Below are 23272 nucleotides of genomic sequence, written 5' to 3' on the forward strand. Positions count from 1 at the left end.
GAGTCGTTAATTGTAAAGATCTTTCAGTAAGGAGCGGTGGAGTAGGTGATTAAATTAAAAAAATGATTAAAAATTCATTTATAATGTTGCCATTTTAAAATGATGAACTTTTTTAGAAGTAGAATCGTATTACCGTAGTCTTTTTTTTATAAAGAGCACTTTTTTAACAAATTCAAGTCATGACCAGCTCTTCAAATGTTTATTTCAAATAGATGTGAAAACTACTTTAAAACAATTTAAGCTTTCTTGAAGAATGGTGATCTAAAAAAAAATCGGGGTTCTTTGAAAACTAGGTCGATTTTTGTAGTTTTCTCAATACACTAAAGGGTAATTCTCTACCAACTCACACGAAATCGGGAAATGTTGCCCCGACCCCTCTTCGATTTGCGTGAAACTTTGTTCTAAGGGGTAACTTTTGTCCCTGATCACAATTTCGAGGTCCGTTTTTTGATATCTCGTGACGGAGGGGTGATTCGACCCCTTTCATTTTTGAACATGCGAAAAAAGAGGTGTTTTTCAATAATTTGCAGCCTGAAACGGTGATGAGATAGAAATTTGGTGTCAAAAGGACTTTTTTGTAAAATTAGTCGCCCGATTTGATGGCGTACTCAGAATTCCGAAAAAAACGTATTTTTCATCGAAAAAAAAACACAAAAAAAGTTTCAAAAATTCTCCCATTTTCCGTTACTTGACTGTTAAATTTTTTGGAACATGTCATTTTCAGGGAAATTCAATGTACTTTTCGAATTCACATTGACCCAAAAGAGTCATTTTTTTAATTAGGACAAAATTATTAATTTTAAATTTTCGTGTTTTTTCTAACTTTGCAGGTTTATTTTTAAGAGTGTAACAATGCTGTACAAAGTTGTAGAGCAGACAATAACAAAAAAAAAATGATATAAAAACATAAGGGGTTTGCTTATAAACATCACGAGTTATCGCGATTTTACGAAAAAAATTATGAAAAAGTTGGTCGTCGTTGATCATGGCTAGGGTTAGTGAAATTTCACGATTTCGCGGACAGCGTGAAATTCGTGAAATTTGGCTTTTTCTGCGAAATCTCGTGAAATGTTATGCTTGTGTGAAACTGTTACGATTTTTCTCAAAATGATTTGTCTAACTCAAATAGGAATAAATATAATCTTATGAACTACTGTAGAATTAAGCGAGTGAATACCCTTGTTCAATTACTTACATAGGGTTAGTGATTTTTGACGATTTCGTGGACGGCGTAAAGTTCAAAAAATTTATCAATTTTCTCAAATCATGTTTGTTTTTTTCAAAATAACAACAAAATAAATATTTCATCCATACATACTATTTAAGTTAATTTTATTAGTTTTCAATTGAAAAGCTTGATATGTAACATTTGAAGAATTGTTCAGATTGTTCAGTGTTTTTAGGAACTTACTAAGTTTAGTAGGTAATATTTGCATTCGCTGTAGTAACAATTTTACTGCTATTTTATTTGAAAGGTATAGTTTAAAAAGGAATTGACAGAACCATGATTTGTTTTATTAAAAATAAAACTTAAAAAAGTCCTGTTTAATTTTAACGATATTTGATTATTTGGGTGGATAATTCCCGTGAAAGTAAAAAAAGGTGCAGGTGGTTATGTTACACATGACCAGTAGACAAAGAACTTTGCAAGATGGTTGTTGAAATTTTCGATTACATTGTCTGGTCCAAATTTTCCCAAGATTCACTAGATTCTTAATAACCATAAAGTTTGATACCCATATTGCCCCTACTCTTATGGTTCGGCAAATGTCCCCCCATCGGAACATCCACGGGGCCTCCGGCCACTCCGGATTGTGGCCACTACTGCCGAAATGTCAAATTTCATATCCAGTATCAAAAACCATAAAGTTTGATACCCATATTGCCCCAACTCTTATGGTTCGGCAAATGTCCTCCCATCGGAACATCCCCGGGGCCTCCGAACACTCCAGGTGGTGGCCAATTCCAATTATCGACTCCTTCTAATGCCGGCTGGCATGTCTTGGCTGATCCATGCCATCTGCTCCCGGGCCACCAGACCATCTGCTCCTGATGTTGACTCGTCGACGTCCAGCAACAGAATGAATTTTCGGGACCAACCGAGCCGAGTTTTGTTGGTTTAGGCTTAGTTTTGTTGCCCCGTCGACGATCCGAAAATTATGAGGTGGAGTGGGGGTGATTTTAGATACATCAATCTCACGTCTCTCGATTGACTGATTGGGAAACGTTTGTTCGACCAACCAGCGTGTACTTTAGAGGGGAAATTTGCCGAGAGGGGAATTCGTCACGTAACGTTTTCGCTTCGCGAAAATTTTGGATTGATACCACGTATAGAAACCTTAGGACAAAGTTCTTTGTCAAAAAAAAATCTTTTTTTAATGTTTTTGTTTTCATTTTGTATACAAATTTTGATTTCGTTACAATAAAGATTTTTTTTTTACTTTTAATTAAACATTCACATTTTGAAAAGAGAGATAAACACCTTAAAGAAAATGTTAATTTGCTAAATGTCGTAAAAAAATCAAATTATTTTACTTATTTTTGCTGGACAAGATTGTTAAATCTTGCTTTGATATGAAATTCAATAAAATGAAGCAAATCAGCGAAAACTTTTTAACTTTATAAGTCGAATATTAAAAAAGCAGTTCAATAAATGAGAATACACATGCCTTACATTTTATTTCAAATTATATTTAGAGCCCATCCATAAACTACGTGGAATCTTTTTTGAAAATTAGGAGAATTTTGTTTGTGTCTCATTCAAATTTACGATTTTTTATGGTCATTGAAGAATAATATATAATGAAGCTTGAAAAGTAGTTTCTTTGTTACTAACATAAGATTTTCAGAGTTATTTTAACATTTTTCACGGTCCGCGAAATTTGCGTGAAATTTGGTGTTTTGAAATTGAGGTCCCCGTGAAATTTTCAATTTTTGAGCGTGAAAAATCACTAAGCCTAATCATGGCCGTTCATGGCCACCCGCGACAGACACGGATGACGAAACAAAAAGGAACGCAAAAAGTAACATTTTCAAAACATTTTTTCGTAGAATTGCGATAACTCGTGATGGTTACAAGCAAACCCCTTATGTTTATGTATCATTTTTTTTTTGAAATTGTCTGCTCTACAATTTTGTAGATCATTGTTACACTCTAATAAATTACCCTGCAAAATCATTAAATTTCCCTTAAAATGAAATGTTCCAAAAAAAAAAAAATTTACGGTCGAGTAACGAAAAATGGGGGAGAGTTTTTAAAACTTTTTTAAGTGTTTCTTCGATGAAAAATAAGTTTTTTCGGAATTCTGAGTACACCATCAAATCCAGCGTCTTATTTTACATAAAAGTCCCTTTGACACCAAATTTCTTTCTCATCACCGTTTCAGGATGCAAATTATTGAAAAAAACACCTCTTTTTTCACATGTTCAAACATGAAATGGGTCGTACAGGCCCTTCATCACGAGATATCAAAAACAGACCTTGGGTTCGTGATCAGGGACAAAAGTTACCCCTTAGGACAAAGTTTCACGCAAATCGAAGAGGGGTCGGGGCAACTTTTCCCGATTTCGTGTGAGTTGGTAGAGAATTACTCATAATGATTTTTTTGAAAAAATCGAAATATTGGTTGCAAAAATTTTTCAACTTCTTTTTTCAATGTAAAAACGAATTTGCGATCAAAAAGTATTTTAGTGAAGTTTTGATAAAGTGGACCGTTTTCATGTTATAGCCATTTTTAGGTAGCTTTTTTAAAAATAGTCGCAGTTTTTCATTTTTTTAAATTAGTGCCCATGTTTGCCCACTTTTGAAAAAAAATTTTTTTTGAAAAGCTGATAAAATTCGCTATATTTTGCTTTCTTGCACTTTGTTGATACGACCCTCAGTTGGTGAGATATTACCATGCAAAAGTTTAAAAACAGGAAAATTGATGTTTTCTAAGTCTCACCCAAACAACCCACAATTTTCGAATGTCGTTATCTCAGCAGCTTATGGTCCGATTTAAAATGTTGAAATATGAAACATTCGTTAAATTTTTCGATCTTTTCGACATGTACACTAATTTAAAAAAAATGTAAATCTGCGACTATTTTCAAAAACGTCAACTAAAATGGCTTTAACTTGAAAACGGTGCATTTTATTAAAAAAATCATGAGAGTACTTTTTGATTGCAAATTTGATTTAACATCAAAAAATGAAGTTGAATAATTTTAGCGACCAATATTTCAATTTTTTGAAAAAATAAGTATTGATTAAAAAATTTATAACTCGTTCAAAGATTGTTTGCCCATTCTGGAAATTTATGAAAAAGTTGGAATTTAATGTCCTCAAAACATATTAAAAAATAAAAAATGTAAATAGTGTTTTTTTTGCAAATAAATTTGTATGGAAAGTTATATGGACAATCTAATGATGCAAAATGACTTCTTTGGGCATACCGAAGGCACCAAAAAATTGTCAGTCTTATTAAAAAATACAAAAATTAAAATTATAAAAAGGATTTCGTAGACATTTGCTCCTTAATTAAATTTAGAGAAACAATTTTCTCTTAATCGTCCTGTGGAATTCGCATAGCTTGAGGGACCTTTCTTTGCTTTCGAAACTCACAAAACGCAAAAAAATAGATGCATCACCTTATCGGTCAACCGTCGCAAAGGTGATCTCATAAATTTTCACATGACAGTTTTGATGTGATGACTTCACGACCCGTGGCTTCCACCTGGACAGCGACTGGACCCCTTCACATATCTCTTCATTATTATTCGCAAAAATCTAATTACCCCCTCAAGGCCTCCCCCAGAGTAGTACATAAACACATAATTACCTCCTCTCGCATCCGGAATCTCGTTGTCGACCTCTTCATCGTGCTGCTGCTCCTCCTCGTTGGCCTCGCGGGTGTACTTGGTGAAATCGACCCGGTTCCTGGTGAACACCAGCCGGTTGCTCACGTTAAAGTCCCCCACGTCCAGCGACTCGCCGAGGAAGCTGTACACGTTCTTCTGGATGCACGCGAAGGTGGGCTTCTTGATGCACTCGGCGATCAACGAGTCCCAGAGTTTGTTTCCGGTCGAGAAGAGGGGTCGCTGGTTGGCGCGGGACGTGGCCGGTTCCGGGTTGAGGGTCGAGCTGATGGTCAGGTTGCCAATTTCGTCACCGTCGCTGAGTATGGTCTGGTTGAGGTAGTTTAGATCTACGATGACGGAGCTGGTGGCACTTTCTTCAGAGGCCAAAGTGGCGACGAGGCACCACGACGCTACGAGCACTATCAGTGGCCACCGAGATGATCCACTTGCTGCCCTACTGACCACCATGTTTCTTCGCCGTGAAGCGTTTTTGTCGCCACCAACGGGAGATGAATGTCGGTGTGAATGAACGCCGCCGGAGATCAGGCTCGCAACCATATCGGTCGATGCACCTGATTGCAGTTTTGCTACCCGCTTCTTCTTACTCCCTTATTAAACCCTAACTACTTATAAAGTGAGTTTTTAAGAACACACTCACACACAAACACACGCGGTCGCCACTTTCTTCGCGATTAGATTTCACTCTCACTCAAGTCCCACTTTCCACGATACTATCCCTTAAACTCCGCGGACTCGCTGTTGTTCGCCGGGGTTCACTAATTGACTCATTTGTCTGACGATTGGCGAATTTCGGACCGTAAAAAGCTTCTTTTGCTCACTGACGACTCAGTAGTACCAGCTGGTCAGCCTCCGGACGCGACGTTTACTCAACCATTCTGCGTGAATGTCTCACGATCTGGAAAGGAAAGGGGGAAACAAAAAATAATCGCGGCGTTACTTGAAAGATCTTCGAAAAGTGCGGAGGACGTGCGACCAGTTTGGGGAACGGAACGCGACTGCCAAAGCCGGCGAGAGATTTGAGCGTTGGAGTGGTCAAGCAACGGTGATTGTGGTGTTGATGCAGTGCTGTAGCGTTATGAGTGTGAAATGAATTAAATGCTGCTCGGCCAACGAGAGTGAGCAAAGAGAGTGGAAGTGTTGTTTGTTGGACGGCAGCAGCAGCAGCAGCAAGAGTTTGGATTGTGCGTATTTATTGTTTCTTATTTGGAGTTATTTATTTATTTGCTCTTTTTTTAAGATGAAAGTAGACACAATAAGCACTGCAGTGAATGGATCATGCAATATTTTTCTTTGCGGTATGAATGAGAAATGTTGTGTGAGTATGAAAATGTTGGTTGAGCTTTGATTTTTTTTTTTTTTTAGAAATTTGTCGTATCATGCTAAAACTTGAAGTAAAATAAATCTAGAGCTTAAGAATAAAAAAAACACTTTTTAGCAAAAAATCCAAAAATATGATGTCTTCGGGAAAGTTGCTCTAAATTTAAGGTTGATCTACATGTAAGCAACGATAAAAATGGTAAAAATAAACTGATTTAATTGCTTTTCTCCATACATTTTGAGGATTTTTCCCATACAAACTTCGAGGGCTTAGGTCAGATTGAATCTTGGTTTTAAGGGGATTGCACCAGGTAAGACAAATGAGAACCTGAATTTTGACCACCCTATTATCCGTTTCTAGAGAAGAAATCCGATCGATTTGGTATCTTCGGCAAAATTGCAGGTTCTTTGAAAAAATATGAGTTTTTCATTAGTCTTGAAACATACGCGATATCTTTTAAAAGTCGCTTTTATAAAACTTTGATTCGTTTCAAAGTTGTTAATCGATAGAATTATCGTTGATTATATTATCGTCAGGACGATAACGATAACCTATCGTTATCGTTATTTCAATAATTCTATCGGCGATACTCTTATCGCCAACGACGGACGAAAATTCTTTTTTAAAATCTTGCTTAAATTGACTCAATACATCAATATCATGGTAAATTTTCAATGCGTTAGCTTAGAATATTTTTTTGATTATGTAGTAAGTTTTAAAGCATAAATTCTACAATATTCACAAAATACCGTATTTTTTTGAAAGTACTCAAATTTTCATAATTTGCAACATGGGTATCAAACGATTCGAAATTTGCATGCATTTTCACTGTTTTAGAGTTTTTTGAATGAAATACTCAAATTTTCACAAAATACGGCATTTTCTCGAAAATACAAAAAAAAATCAATAAAGGTATCAAACGATTTTAAATTTTGCATGATTTTTTAATGCATTTGAGTTTTTTGAATAAAATACTCAAATTTACACAAAATTCCGTATTTTCTCGGAAATACTCAAATTTTTATAATTAGCATTACCTATTTTTACAATATGGGTATCAAACGATTCGAAATTTTGCATGCATTTTCACTGTTTTAGAGTTTTTTTTTTGAATGAAATCAAATTTTTATGCACGATTCATCATCATATTGCATGCAAAATTTCGAATCGTTGCAAATTATAAAAATTTGAGTATTTTCGAAAAAATACGGTATTTTGTGTAATTTTAGTATTTTATTCAAAAAACTCTAAAACTGTGAAAATGCATGCAAAATTTCAAATCGTTTGATACCCATATTGCAAATTATAATAATTTGAATTCTTTTGAAAAATAAGTTATTGTGTGATTTTTTCTACAATTTATACTTCGAAAATTATCAAATTATAAAAAAATAGTAAGAGAAAGCTTGAAAATCTAACATAACTTGGTTAGTTTTAGTCAATTTTAAAGATATATTAAATATAAGTTATCGTCCGTTATCGTCGATAAGTTTATCGTTAACGTACCTCGAAAATTTCATTGTTAATAACCATGATTCGTTTGTATTTATTCGCTGAAATAGTCAATCTCCGTCTACTTTTTTAATAAATATATTGAAATATCTGACTTTTGGTAACTATGTTTTGGCGAATGAAAAACTTTTAATTATTTAAAAATATTTTTTTTATTTTATTCGAACTCCTATTCTTCAATCCAGAATATCTTGGAAAATATAAATCTGATTCTAAATGTCAAAAAAGGTTCCTCTTGTGTAATTTTCTTTTCTTAATCAGTGATTAAATCTCAGAGAATAACCTCAAAAGCAAACTAAACTTTGTAAATTTTTTTTTATACCTTGAGAACCGAATAAATATTGCCTGAATTTTGGCAAATCATGAAAAATAGGTGAACGAAAAATAATTATATTTTTTAAATTTTAATTTCTTTTAAAATATTTTTTAAGTCAAATGTTTCAGTACTCACATTTTTTTCATTATAGTTTTTGATAAAAAGAACTTTGAAAATATGATCAAAACAAAACATAATTGCTTCATATCTAGATGTAAAATCGGATTTGGAATCAAATAGTAACTAATCTTGCTAAAGCACATCGTTTTAAGGTTCATTCACCTAAAGATTTGCTTGCTTAAAATAAAAATGCAATGCAATGTCGTTCATTTTTTTTTTTTTAGCTCAAGACGATATTTCATTGTGCATGCAACAAGTTGCGGGGCAAAATTTGCAGTAAGAACCTCATCCTGGGCACAATAACAAGCACACACTTGATATTTTTTAAATCTGATATCTGATTTCTAGGCATTAAAACATACATTTTCAAAGGTTAACAACTAACAAACTCTACAATCCAAACCCACCTCTAGACGGGCTTCGATCTAAAAAATCGTCAAAAATCCCTTTTCAACCAATTTTTGATCTCTTAAATGCATTGGAAAAAAGAACTTTTAAAATGTTAGAAAATGTATGGGATGGAAGTTTTACTTGTTTTATGCGACTTTGGCAATGTTTTTTTAAACTGTATTTTTTCTGAGGTTAACTTTGGCTGTATTTTTTACTAACATTTTCTATATTTTAAGTCAAAAGAAGTATTCAGTTATTTTTATAGTGTCCCAGACTATGACTCTATGCACTTTTTTACAATTTAAAAGTAATGGTGCCATTTTATAGCAGAATATAAGAAAAACAAGCAAAACATTTCAAAAGTGTCTGTAAAAACATGAAAAAAATAGATAGGCAAAATGTAATGAACGGAGGAGGTAGAATAGGCAAAATAATACCAAAAACAAACATATACTGAACAAGATAAATACAAAAAAAAACATTAAACAAGAGATGTAAAGTTTTTCGTAGAACAAAAATTGCTCAGAATGAACTCCTGAACACGCGAAAAATTTAAATTTTCGAAAATTCACAAATTCCGTTCTCATGATACAGATTTCAGAATTTTAAGATATCAATTTAATAATACATGGAAATATATATTTAAAACAAGTGGAATTTCAACACAACCCTATGGATTCATGGTCTGGACGTCAACCAGTTGGCCTTCAGATGGTATACCCTCTTTAATTGAATTGATCATCAGTATCAAATCATGTAATTTTCTCATATTAAATACGCGCCGATCCAAAGAGCGTTCGATAGGGTATGTCCATGCATTCTTTCTCCCCTGTAGATTCTGTAGATGTAAATTCTATGAATTGTGACCCGCTCTCAGAATTCTCTCTGCGGTAAAAACATTGCAGTAAGGCTGGCCGTTTAAATTTGTATAGTACATTTTCGGGCGTTCTTTGATGTACCGTAAAACGGGGTGACTTTTATAGACGGGATGACTTTGACAGGCTCGCGATTTTTCCGCGAAATGAAAAGTACAATTGAATTCTTACGAAATGGTTAAGAATCATACTGACTGTGGTAGAAAAGTGTTCATAAAATCATTGAAATTCATAAAATTCATAATTTAAAAAAAAATAAAAAATAGTTAACTGACCGATTCTTAGCGAAGCTACACCAAAATGTCACATTTTTCAATTTTCAATGTTATTTTTAATATGATAAAAATCATTTTTATTATGATGCAATAATTGCAATGTGCTTTAAATGCGTTTTCTTACCTTAAAAGCCAAGAATATTGACCATATGTGGTCTGCAAGCCATTGAACGGGAGAGGAGTTTTTTCATAAATCTGCTCCTTTCGTTGTCCCGTCACGAAAAGAAATGGCTGGCAAAAACTCAAATTTCAACCAATTCTTTCAGTTCAAGGAGCAAAAGATTCGTTTTTTAATTTGTGATAATGTGTAGAAGAGCAAAAGTTTTTAAAAATCAAACTGGCAAAACTGTAGCGATTTTTGTAGTGTTCGTTTTAAAAGTCCAGTTTTACGATGTTGTCCCGTCACGCTACATTTTTATTTCAGGAGAAGCACAGGTACTATATGGTTAATTCAACATGATATTTCTTTTTGGGAAAATCAATTATCTTTCCAATTATGTTATAACATTGTGGGGTTTCTTCTTTTATTTTGCCACTACAGCCAAAACGCTGAAAAAAAACTTGGATTTTTTTTTGAAAAGGAGCCAAAGAATCGGTCAACTATAGTTAAGAAAATGTTGATGAAAGTCATCATTTTAAACTTCTCAAAGTGTCATGATTTTCTCAGTGAACCTGAATTTGAATCGGAAAACGGAATGCATTTTTGGATTCCTTGGACAATTTTCCACCAAGAGAAGGTTAAATAAGTTGGTAAATAATAAATAATATTTGTTTTTGAAACACATTAAAAAAATACTCCAAATTTATTAGCAATTTCCGTTCAACAAATTTCATGTAAAATGTGAAAACTGCTTCTTGCTTCAAATTCAGTATAAAATGCAATATAAATCGATAATTTTATAAATAAACCGAGGTTTAACAAGTTTCAGGCAGAATTCCGACTTTTAAACAATTTTACCTAAAATTTATATACATTTTGTTAAAAAGCTTAGTTAACTGAATATAAATATTGTTTTTTTTTCTTACAGCTTCTTCAACTACTTCAGTGATGGTATATTTAACGTACAAATAAAGTTTGAACATCTTAAATATGATTTTAACAAGAAAAACTATGACTATCAAAGAAACCCGAAAATTTAAACTAAGAATTTTTAGCGTAACTATTTTTCTAAACACTATTGAAAAAACTTTTTTTTTTCCAAAATAGTGCATGGACTTTGTGTGGCCTACCCCAGTACATGTTTTAAAAATAATAATCTTGAGAAAAACCTTTACTGTTGGAAAATAATCCAAAAACATTACGGTACCGTAATTTCTAACATTGAAGAGAAAAGTTCTACGGGCGTTATCTAACCCTAAGACTTTCCAGCATGCTTTCATCAAACTGGATGGCTTCATTAGATACGATTAGATAAAACATCCCTGAATTGCCTTAAAATATTTTTTGACCTCTGAATTCATCGACTAGATTCTCTGCCATTTTAAAAATCGGTTCTTGGAAGTAGGATCATTACCATCTAATCAACTGTACAATATGTCTTAACAACAGCACGTGCCCCCTGGCGGAAATGGACCCACTCAAACCTCTCCCCACGGAATGTTTTGATGCGTTTGAAAAAATTGCAAATTTAGCAACCATTAAGATCGATTAACTCATTTCCTCTATTTGGGGTGCGAAAGTGGGTGGGTCCATGAAAATGCCTATTACTCCGGCATTTTCCATCCACCTGGAAAAAAGGGGGTTCGCCACCATTCTTTGAGCTCACAATAAATGGTTGATAATGGGGTGGGATCAATTTAAATGTACGCACAGTTAAAGTGTGCCGCCTGGTGGCCACCCAAACTGGCGGCGGCATTAAGAAATGATAAGCCATCGTTTGGGAAGAGAAATGGGATTTCCTCCAGTCCAGTCCAGTCAAAGTTGCCGAATCGGTAACGGTTCGTTTCGTAATTTCCAACAAATCATCTGATTCTGCGAGCGATAGTCGGGTGAGGTGCGATTTGTTTTTGTGCTCGCCTACTGGGGTGAGTTGGCCTGGAAAGATATGTTTGGTTCTTTGAACAAAGCATCAGAAACCGGGTTAGTGGGAACCATGTCGATGGCGGAGAGCCACAATAATTGCTGGTCCACCGATAATTGCCCCTAAAATTGGAGTTATCTTGGATGGCACTGTCTTTCTTTGTTTTGCTTCACTCAATTTGATTGAGTTGGGAAATTCACTTCAGTTAAACAGTACAATTTTAAATATCGTAAAAAAATGACTTAAGTATTTATTTCAAGCCTACGTTATTTCTACCAAACCATCACATCCAGACGAGAGAAGAAAGCAAAAAATGTCGATTCATGAATATTGATGATGGCTGGATCCACTGAAAGCAACCAAAAAGAAAGATCCAACTCGGGAGTTTCCTCGCTTCCAACCGACAGGTCTAATTTGATAAATCAACTGGTCTGTCAGGTACAGTTTCACGGTTTTGCCCGAAGATGAGTCTGGCCGATTTTTCCTAAAACACAAATGAAGAAAACATTCCAAAAACAAGTTTTACACGTAAGCTTAAGATGATGCATCGTCTCAAAAGGGATTTTGAAGAGGTTTTGTTTCAAGTCCCCAAGATTTACGATAAGTCGGGCCCGAAATTTATTGCACTTGAACAGCGACCAAACCATGATTTGGAGTGATCTTCTGGTTCATTGTGATTATTTGGTGATCACAAACGAAAGTGAAACTTTCCCGCGCCGTAATAGCACATCCGTGACGACCAAAAAAACAATATGGATTATAGTCATACATATTGCGTCTGTACTATGGGTGGGTCATTGGCAAAATAATGCTACTTTCGAAGCAAAACAAAACTAAAAAAAAAATACCCAAAAAAAAACTTCACCGCCAAATTACGCCTGGAAATCCGCGGTTGAACAGTTGAACGCAGTTTAGTGTTTGAAAGTGAAAAATTAAAAGCCTCACTTGTTCAATTGCTGTAGGCGTTTCAAATTTATACCGCTCGATGAAAAAGCCCAAGCCGTCATTACGGCCAAATTAAGGGGTGGTTCACCTGCCGGTGTTACTACCTTTTGGGGTGGCAATTTTAACTGTTTTAGGCAACGAAGAAGTGTGCATTGCAGTATTGTTCTGACTAACCGCAATTTTTCATCTAAAATGCAACCGTAATTTTGTAAAATTACCCTCCTTCAAAAAGAATGAACGATGCTCTTAAAGTGGCAAAGATGATTGGTAACTTGTGTGCATCGATTAACGGAATTGGCAAAATGGGGTCCCACTTGCGAACCATTTATGAAGTCTTCATCTCGGTGGCCCAAATCAAACATGGGCAACAGTTTCTTCAATTTTAATTGTGTCAATGCCAGCATTTTGGCGCCCTATTTTTTTTTTTTTTTTGCAATCTCGAAAATAAGCAAACAGCCTGTTGATAAGCAAAGAGTCGACATAAAAAGTACACTATCATCAAATCACAGTTTAAACTGAAGCCTTATTACACGGAGCAAAAGGAATTCCCAAAATCGTGAACAAGTGTTCTTGAGAATGGGAACCACGAATAAAGTGTTCACGATTTTGGGAACTCTTTTCTCTCCGTGTACATCATAAAAGAGATAAGGTTACACCTTAAAATTTCTGTACTGACAACTTAAGATAGTGTCGCCAAATTCGTAATATCATTTTGCTTGTAAGAAAAGTTTTTAAAGTCTTGCAAAGAGTTTATTTTATGACCGAATTTATTGCTTAACCAAACTTTAGTCGAATTCGATTATTTGTGTGACTTAACTTGGAACATTAATCTCATCCTTTTATTTTCAAACGTGACCTTTTGGATTCCTACCGGTTTCGAAAGAAATTTTAAAAACCATTTATGATTTGTAATGGTGACCAAAAGACCATGTTTCGAAGGCATAAATCAACTCATTTCAAACGCATTAATCAAAACCGAAAAAAGAGCTCACCCATCTTGGAATGCAGCGTGACGACGCGTTGCACCGACCGTATCATCGCCGTATAAACCACGATCATCATCATCTCTGTCGACAAAACACCTCGTCCAGAAACGCTTTGCATATTTATGGTCTGCGTCAGAAGAAGAAAGTGAAAACGATCGGCCAACCCAGGCGACATTAAATTAGCATCTCCCGTCGATGAGTCGACGCGGTAATTTATTTCCTCTCCTCCAAAGTGGAAGACTAAGTTATACGACGACTGACATTGCCAAGGTATTCAGGTTGCAACACCATCAACAAATCACTCACACACACACCCATGCCGAGCTGCCACATGCTGGGGGTCGTCTTCGCAAGCAAGTGAAACTTTTATTTGCAAGCCATTACCCGTCTGTTCCGTCGTCTATTTGTTGTGCGTCTTTTGGTTTTGGTGGTCTTTGACAATCAACTCTAACCTGCACGAGAGGAGAAAAGAGCTGGGTGGATTTCGAAACACCTTGTTTATTGAATTTTGGTTTCACTCTCTGGTGATCGAGATGAGAAAGCCTTCGATGCTATTGGATTTGATTAGGCTGATACTTTTATATTTAATAAACACCTTCAAAAACTTAACTATAGACGTTCCAAAGAAAATTTGAGTTTTGAAATGATATCGTTGCCGTCGTGCTAACTTGTCAATAGAAAATTGTTTATTTATTTACTAAAAGTCTGCAAATTGATTTTATATCTAGATTTTTTTTAAGGTCCTATTGGCTATTGCTGAGCAATTCCAGCTAAAATCAGGAATTTTTCTGGTACTTTTGTACCCGACCCTATCCGATTTCAATGAAACTTTGTAGACATGTTATCTTAGGCCTATATAAGCCATTTTTGTGTATATGGAGCCAATTGTACTCGAAAATGACATTTGAAAAGGGCGTTTGTTATTTAGATATTTTTGTATTCTGTAATTTTAAAAATGACTGTATCTCGACGGCGTTACATCGTACCAAAAAGTGGTCAAAGACAAACTTGTAGAAATTTAGACGGGCTTTCTGAAAAAATACACTGAAAGAAAAATACACGCCAATTCTATGAGATTTTTCAATTTTTATGTTTTAAAGTTAAATTCAAGGTGATGTCACGATTTTTTTTCGTTCAAAATTTTTGAGGAAATAGCCTAAAATGTTGCAAAAAGACGAAAAATGCAGGATGGTATGTCTCTCCTAAAAAACGTTACTTGATCCACCTCAGGGTGGTTGATGCCTTCCTCACATTCATGTTGTATTTTAGGTTGTATTTACAAATTAATTTAAGAGATTTTTTTTGAATTTAATTTTTTTATCTATTTTTTTTCATTTGATTTTTTTATAATTATTGTTTTTACCAGAATAGCAATTTTCAATTCTTTTTTTACCAACTCTCCAAAATAGTGGAGAAAGGGGGCTTGGGGGGGGGGCTGTAATTGAATCTAAACGTGCTGATTCCAACATTAGGTGCACGAAGGAATTGCATGCTGCCCCCTATTTTTGCGTTGCTGTACTTTGGAATTTAATAAAAATTCAAAACATTTTTAAACAAGCCCAAACAAGCTAAATATGATTATCAATGCAGAAAAATGCATTTTAGATTGTTTTCAGTTGATTAGATTTCTATTTTCATGGAAATTTTGAAGTTTTTTGGAAAAAAAAATTTTTGCCCCCTGATTTTTCAGACCAATTACGAAGGGGGGGGGCGACATAAACTTTGAAAAATATTTGCAACGGCCTTAAAAAAATATTTTTTTAGTTTTTTTTTAATTTTTAAATTTTTAAATTTTAAATTTTTGAATTTTTGAATTTTTGAATTTTTGAATTTTTGAATTTTTGAATTTTTGAATTTTTGAATTTTTGAATTTTTGAATTTTTGAATTTTTGAATTTTGAATTTTGAATTTTTGAATTTTTGAATTTTGAATTTTGAATTTTTAAATTTTTGAATTTTGAATTTTGAATTTTGAATTTTGAATTTTGAATTTTGAATTTTGAATTTTGAATTTTGAATTTTGAATTTTGAATTTTTGAATTTTTGAATTTTGAATTTTGAATTTTGAATTTTTGAATTTTGAATTTTGAATTTTTGAATTTTGAATTTTTGAATTTTTGAATTTTTGAATTTTGAATTTTGAATTTTGAATTTTGAATTTTGAATTTTTGAATTTTTGAATTTTGAATTTTGAATTTCTGAATTTTTGAATTTTGAATTTTGAATTTTGAATTTTTGAATTTTTGAATTTTGAATTTTTGAATTTTGAATTTTGAATTTTGAATTTTGAATTTTTGAATTTTGATTTTTGATTTTTGATTTTGAATTTTGAATTTTGAATTTTTGAATTTTGAATTTTTGAATTTTGAATTTTGAATTTTTGAATTTTTGAATTTTGAATTTTTGAATTTTGAATTTTGAATTTTGAATTTTTGAATTTTGAATTTTGAATTTTTGAATTTTGAATTTTTGAATTTTTGAATTTTTGAATTTTTGAATTTTTGAATTTTGAATTTTTGAATTTTTGAATTTTGAATTTTGAATTTTTGAATTTTGAATTTTTGAATTTTTGAATTTTGAATTTTGAATTTTGAATTTTTGAATTTTGAATTTTGAATTTTTGAATTTTTGAATTTTGAATTTTGAATTTTGAATTTTTGAATTTTGAATTTTTGAATTTTGAATTTTTGAATTTTGAATTTTGAATTTTTGAATTTTGAATTTTGAATTTTTGAATTTTGAATTTTGAATTTTTGAATTTTTGAATTTTTGAATTTTTGAATTTTGAATTTTTGAATTTTTGAATTTTGAATTTTGAATTTTTGAATTTTGAATTTTGAATTTTTGAATTTTGAATTTTTGAATTTTTGAATTTTGAATTTTGAATTTTGAATTTTTGAATTTTGAATTTTTGAATTTTGAATTTTGAATTTTGAATTTTGAATTTTTGAATTTTTGAATTTTGAATTTTTGAATTTTGAATTTTGAATTTTGAATTTTTGAATTTTGAATTTTGAATTTTTGAATTTTTGAATTTTGAATTTTGAAGTTTTGAATTTTGAATTTTGAATTTTGAATTTTGAATTTTGTATTTTTGAATTTTGAATTTTGAATTTTGAATTTTTGAATTTTGAATTTTGAATTTTTGAATTTTTGAATTTTTGAATTTTGAATTTTGAATTTTGAATTTTTGAATTTTTGAATTTTTGAATTTTTGAATTTTTGAATTTTTGAATTTTTGAATTTTTGAATTTTTGAACTTTTGAACTTTTGAATTTTTGAATTTTTGAATTTTTGAACTTTTGAACTTTTGAATTTTTGAATTTTTGAATTTTTGAATTTTTGAATTTTTGAATTTTTGAATTTTTGAATTTTTGAATTATTGAATTTTTGAATTTTTGAATTTTTGAATTTGAATCATACACAATAGCAGACATACAAAAATCTCCGAAACACGCATTCAAAACTTTGCCCCCGGCTTGCCGGTACTTGTCGGGTATCAGAAAATGAGTACCCGACAGGTACCGACACATATTTTTCTTCTACAGATGAACTTGAGATCAAATTTGATACCTGCTTCGCTACGCGCGGTGGGAGACTCGGGGGCAAACTCGAGAGCAATTTTTTAGGAATCAAATCGGGTAGCAAATGATTTAACTTTCGACGTTTTCGAAAAATGAAATTCTTTGAAATTTTCAATAGGATTAAAAAGTTAAATAAACTTTTAGCATTTCTAGGCATGAATCAACAAATAATTATTGATTTTGAAGGTAAACGAGAGCAAATAATGATAAAACCCATAATTGCCCCCGCGGGCTTGTTTCGGTGGCAAATTTGCTACCCTAGCGGTGGGGATGACGGAGTTTTTTCAAGGTGGCAAATTTGATCTCGGTATTCATGAGCCGGGTGTAAATTTGATTTGCACCCCAGCGCTGGAGATGCCCTAAACAATGTCTTATGAGTTGTATATTTCAGTAAAAAGTTCGTGTAAATCTTTGTCGAGACAAAATGATGTATTCTGCAACATAATTAATACAGACTTTTTCCAGAAGAGACGCAGACACTGCTTAAGCAATGTGGCAACCGGGCGATACGCATGTTGCGCGACTCTCGCGCGTATGCAAAAAGTCCCGGCCTTTGAGGTTATGCAAAAATCACCCTTTTTTGTAGCTGCAAAAAACTTTTTCTTGGCATAACTTTAAAAGTATACTTCACTAAACAGAATAAAATTCAATAGGGTCTTAGGGGACCCTAAAACGATCAGAAAAAGGCGGATCCGGCCAAAATCGGTTCAGCTAGTTCTGAGATAATCGTGTGGAAAAAAATCATGTCTGCACACATCCCCACAGACATTTGTTCAGAATTTGATTCTGAGTCGATAGGTATACGTGAAGATATATCTAGGAGGTGTATTTAAGAAGTTCATTTTTCGAGTGATTTTATAGCCTTGCCTCAGTGAGGTGAGAAAGGCAAAAATACAAAAATCATTTACTAAAACTGTTTTTTTAATTGATCTAAACGTCAAAATTTTCCAAAACCGATAGTGGGAATCGATTCTCCTGACAATTTTACATAACAGTCTCCATATTGACCATTGTCCTGAGTCCAATCCTTGCGAAGATACAGCGGTTTTAAAAATAAAAATATTGAAAAAGAGCTTTTTTGGAGATTTTTGGCATTTTCTTCATGACCGACTTGATTTTTCAGTCTCGAAAATATTTTTATCGGAAAGCTCGTTCAATTTCCCACAAGTTTGCTTTTGACAGCTTTTCGATTGGATGCATGGGCTGACAGATATAAGCATAATTACATTGTTCATAACTGAAAACAGAATTTTTTTTCAGTGTAGTAGAAATTTGGATACTAAATTATCTTACGTTAATATTAAACGAGTCAAAAAAACCACGAAATTTTAAAAAGGAATATTTTGTTCTAAATGAAAAATAACCCTGCTGGGTTATTGCAGATTCGAAAAGTACATTAAATTTTCCTTAAAATGACATGTTCCATAATTTGTGACAGTTGATTAACAGGAAATGGCAAAGTTTTTTTAACTTTTAAGTGTTTTTTTCAATGAAAAAAAATGCTTTTTGGTAATTTTTAATACGCCTTAGGACAAAGTTTCAGCCAAATCAAAGAGGGGTCGGGGCAACATTTCGTGATTTCGTGTGAGTTGGTAGAGAATTACCTTTTCCATGTTTTTCAAAGTCTTGATTTTTGGCCTAGGAAATCAAATTAAAATGTTCATTTTTTGAGTGATTTTATAGGCAAAAAGACTTGGCTTCGTAAATCGGTTCGGAGAGTTTTACCTACCGAATCCATGATATTAAAATATCGAATGGTATGAGATGGTCATTGGTCAATATAGTCCACTCAATGAAATGTTAGTAACTCTTCCACCTCGTAAGCGGTAGATCGGGGTTCAAATCCCGGCTTGGACCAACACAACTGGTGATCTTTTTTCTCCAGGATTCGATTGCTTAGTAAAGGTAGTGTTTCATCACAAGATGGACATTATCATGACACCTTAGGGAAGACGACCTATGGAATGTTAACATTAACCTTCAGTTGTTAACATTAAGTTAAGAAAAGGCCACTGATTTTTATGGGATGTTCTGTTTCAATAATTGGTTGGATGATCATTATTCTTCCAATGTAATTTGATTTTTTCAGAAATAGTCTGTCTAGGCCGAATGGAAAAAACTTTGGAGAAAAAAAATTCGGCCCAGACAAACAATTTTTGAAAAATTCAAAATGCACGTGATTCTGGGGACCCCAAAGTTTAAGCTTCCCTCGAGTTGAGTTGAAATTTTGTTGGTCGGTGTAATTGACTGATTAAGCTAGTTTATAGTTAAAATTTCAACAAAAAACGTGAACAAAAACGTATAGAACATGATTTTGATGTATCAAAATACTATCCAGGATCGCAACGACTCTTTGTGTGGCCTCCTTCTGGAGAGCGAGTCAAATTAAAAAAAAACTAACTTAATCCACCTATGTGGTTGGAGCCTTCCTCACAACAATGGCTGTACACAAGTTTCATCTATTTTTTAGATCCGGCTTCCAAAAAGTACATCGATATCACTTAAGTGGCCATATCTCGAGACAGGGTTGCCAGATCATCAATGTTTTGGACTCGTTTGAAAGGTCTTTTGATAACCTAACCAACAATAGGTCGGATGGTGGATCCGGACATAGTTTACATACATTTAAGCAGTCTTCCCGAAACGCACGCATGCCGTACACGCCGTACAAGTTTTCAGTGCAGATGAACCTCAAACACTCTAGGCTACCATGTTCGAGTTCTCCCCGCACGGCGCACTCAAGTTTACACGCGGTGTAAACACGGGGTGCACACCTCGGGTACAACGCAGTGCGAGCGAAGAGCGTATAAAGAGACGAAAAAAAGACTGCATCTCACTCTCTCCGTGGCAAACACTGTAGTGTGAATGCAGCGGAGAATGAAACACCACTTTGCAGCAGAGGGAGCGTGAGGAAAATATTTTTGTCTCTTTTCTGCGTCGTCGGCCTGCACGGGGTTTGTACCCGAGGTGCAAGGTTCGGTTTAAACTTGAGGTTCGTGTACGGGTACAGCTTGTACACGGCAGAGTTTAGGTTTGCTTGTACGCGTGCACACGCGGTGCTGGTGTTTGATCGAGTACAGAAAACAGAGAACGCGGTTGAATGTGGTGCACGGGGATCACTGCATTTAAATGAGATCCGGCTTCAAAAAAGTACATCAATATCACTTAAGTGGCCATATCTCAAGACAGGGTTGCCAGATCTTCAATGTTTTAGACTCGTTGGAAAGGTCTTTTGATAACCTAACCAACGATGGGTCGGATGGTGAGATCCGATTTCCAAAAAGTACATCAATATCACTTAAGTCGGGATATCTCGAGACAGGGTTGCCAGATCTTCAATGTTTTGGACTCGTTGGAAAGGTCTTTTGATAACCTAACCAACGATGGGTCGGATGATGGACCCGGACATAGTTTACATACAGTTAAGTGAGATCCAAATATATGTGAAAACACATTTTTATACATAACTTTTGAACTACTTATCGAAACTTCAATCTGTATAAAACTCGATCTATGGGACCCTAAACCAAGTCGAATGCAACAAGTTCGGGTCAAATCGGTTCAGCCAGTGCCGAGAAACATGAGCTAGTTTGTTGGTCACATACATACATACACACACACATACACACACACATACACACACACATACACACAGACATTTGTTCAGTTTTCGATTCTGAGTCGATATGTATACATGAAGGTGGGTCTACGACGTTTTTATACGAAGTTCATTTTTAGAGCAGGATTATAGCCTTACCTCAGTGAGGAAGGCAAAATATTCGCTCTACAACATTGCCTTGGCGTTCTAGATTGCGAGATTCCTACTCGGAACTAGGTGCCCGAAGCAGGTGATGCAGGTGATGCCGAATTGTATGAAATTCTTGTAGAAAATTTAATTTCCTGCAACTTTGTCAACAAGGAAGCAAGAAGATCCGAATTCCTAACTGCTGAGTGGCGTGTTAAAATCGACAAACCTAATTTGTATAGAGCAAACAATGAAATTGGCTTTTCATTATTTCGATAGACTAACAAATCTCCGCGCAATATGTGGTCCAATTTTACGACCTGTCTGGACTAAACCCTTTAACGATATGATAGACTCGCTACGTCCAATTCATTGACCACCCCTGGCTGTCTGACTGTCGAGTCTTCTCACTATGCTCGCTTCGCGTCGTTCGTCGGCTGATTATAATAGCCAACAATGAAAGCAGATCAACAACATCCAACACCACCACCTTGGCCGAGACTTTGACGAGAGCAAAACTAGAGCTGCTTCATGAATGAAGTCCACACTTTTTGCTGCTGCTTCTTCTTCGCGAGTCTTCCAGGTGCAGTGCGTGGGGTTTTAATTACCCGGCATTTAATGCAACGCCCAGCCTAAGCTTACATAAACTTCACCGTGGGGAGATTTATTGCTGGGTGAGAATTGGAGGTTTATTTTTAATGGCTCTCTCCCGGTGTGATTTGTAACTGCTTGGTTTGAATGTAAGAGGGAAGGCCGGCCTCACATGGAAAATGTTATTTTTTTTTTTTTGGATAGGAAAAAGAGGTGACCTGAAAAGGAGAATATGGAGCGAAGAAAAGGAAAACCTTGACCTGCTCCAAAGTGCCATAAACCCAAGAGAGTAGCTTTAGCACTAATTTCAATTAAAAGCTGAAATGGTAATGAAATCATGCTTAACTTTTTGCTAAATTACAGGTCTACGGATACTCATTATCAGGATTAATATCATTTAGAATATTTAATGAGCTAAAAAACTGGGAAAATTTCCTCAGTCAACAACCTCGTGCAAACACGCCTACACTAATGAAAAGTAGGTGAATCATGCTCATGAATCAATATTACGACACCACAAACACCTTAAGCTCACTCATTAACAAGCTACAGAAATCAGATTCAACCGACTTGGATGGGCGGCGGATCATCCTCGTTGAAACCCGACTAGTTATCAGCATTAGAAACAAAGTTAATTGCACGCACATGTGTGTGTGTGTTCCCGATGCTTCCGAGCATGATTAGAAAAGCTGCTGATCAGCGGCCGATAAATTTGATTCGCCATGTCTTGCTGCGCACTGGACCGCGTCGTCTCGTTTTTATTTGTGGATTAATCGGATTCCTTCCGTTGGTTGAACGGGGTGACTTAATTAGTGGGCGATAACTCTCCAATCGGTCTAACGCCACGATAAATAAAAAAAAAACACCAGTGCCGCGTTGATTTCTACTTCCTGTCAGGGTTGATGCAATTGTAAGCAGTGTCCATCACAAACGCATAGCTTGAGTGTGGCGTGTGGAACTTTCTTCTCGTCTCGTTTTATGTGCGTTGGGCAATTTGTAGAAATTACTCACTTTGGAATGTGTTGTGTTTTGCAATGACACAGAGTTCAGTTGGACCAATCAGATTTAAGATAATATTTTGTTTTTTCGGGGTTTGCCAAGCAGTCTTGTCGGAATAAAACTTCATTTATCCTACTACACTCACTCTCCGGTACTCGTGGTGTAAGGGTAAGCGTGGTTGCCTCTCACCCAGTCGGCCTGGGTTCGATCCCAGAAGGTCCCGGTGGCATTTTTCGAGACGAGATTTGTCTGACCACGCCTTCCGCCAGATGGGGAAGTAAATGTTGGCCCCGGTCTAACCTAAGGGGTTAGGTCGATAGCTCAGTCCAGGTGTAGGAGTCGTCTCCCTAGATCCTGCCTCGATCGCTGGTAGGCAGTTAGATTCACAATCTAAAGGTCATTAGTTCAAATCCCGGGGTAGAAGGTTTAATTGCCTCAACAATCAAGCCTTCGGACTCCTAGTTTCGAGTAGGAATCTCGCAATCGAGAACGTCAAGGCAATGCACATTGTTCGGAATGGCAAAATTAAGTGGAATAAATTGATAACTCCTTTATTTGACGTCCTAGCCAAATGGTTTCTTGGACATAGTTGTTGTACTTGATAAGGGCTATCTTTTGAAGTTATTGACATACAGGGTGACGACCTTCCAGGATATCAACCAAAAACTAACTATGTTGGATGACCTTGTAGGGCTTTGGTGTCTTCGGCAAAGTTGCAAGGGAAAAAAATCATGAA

At 34.7% G+C, this 23272-nt stretch overlaps 1 protein-coding gene across 2 annotated transcripts in view; it reads right to left on the minus strand.

Annotated features, from left to right (window-relative positions):
* The window catches only part of LOC6042437, a 117322-nt gene that overhangs the window by 86724 nt on the left and 7326 nt on the right, over positions 1–23272 (minus strand). For both annotated transcript variants that reach the window (XM_038259061.1, XM_038259057.1), the window contains exon 2: positions 4821–5755. In XM_038259061.1, coding sequence (XP_038114989.1) covers positions 4821–5397 — 577 coding nt within the window. In that variant the 5' untranslated portion in view covers positions 5398–5755. The remainder of the gene's footprint in view (positions 1–4820; positions 5756–23272) is intronic.

The sequence above is a fragment of the Culex quinquefasciatus genome, chromosome 1 (genome assembly GCF_015732765.1).
Source record: "Culex quinquefasciatus strain JHB chromosome 1, VPISU_Cqui_1.0_pri_paternal, whole genome shotgun sequence".
Taxonomy (NCBI): domain Eukaryota; kingdom Metazoa; phylum Arthropoda; class Insecta; order Diptera; family Culicidae; genus Culex; species Culex quinquefasciatus.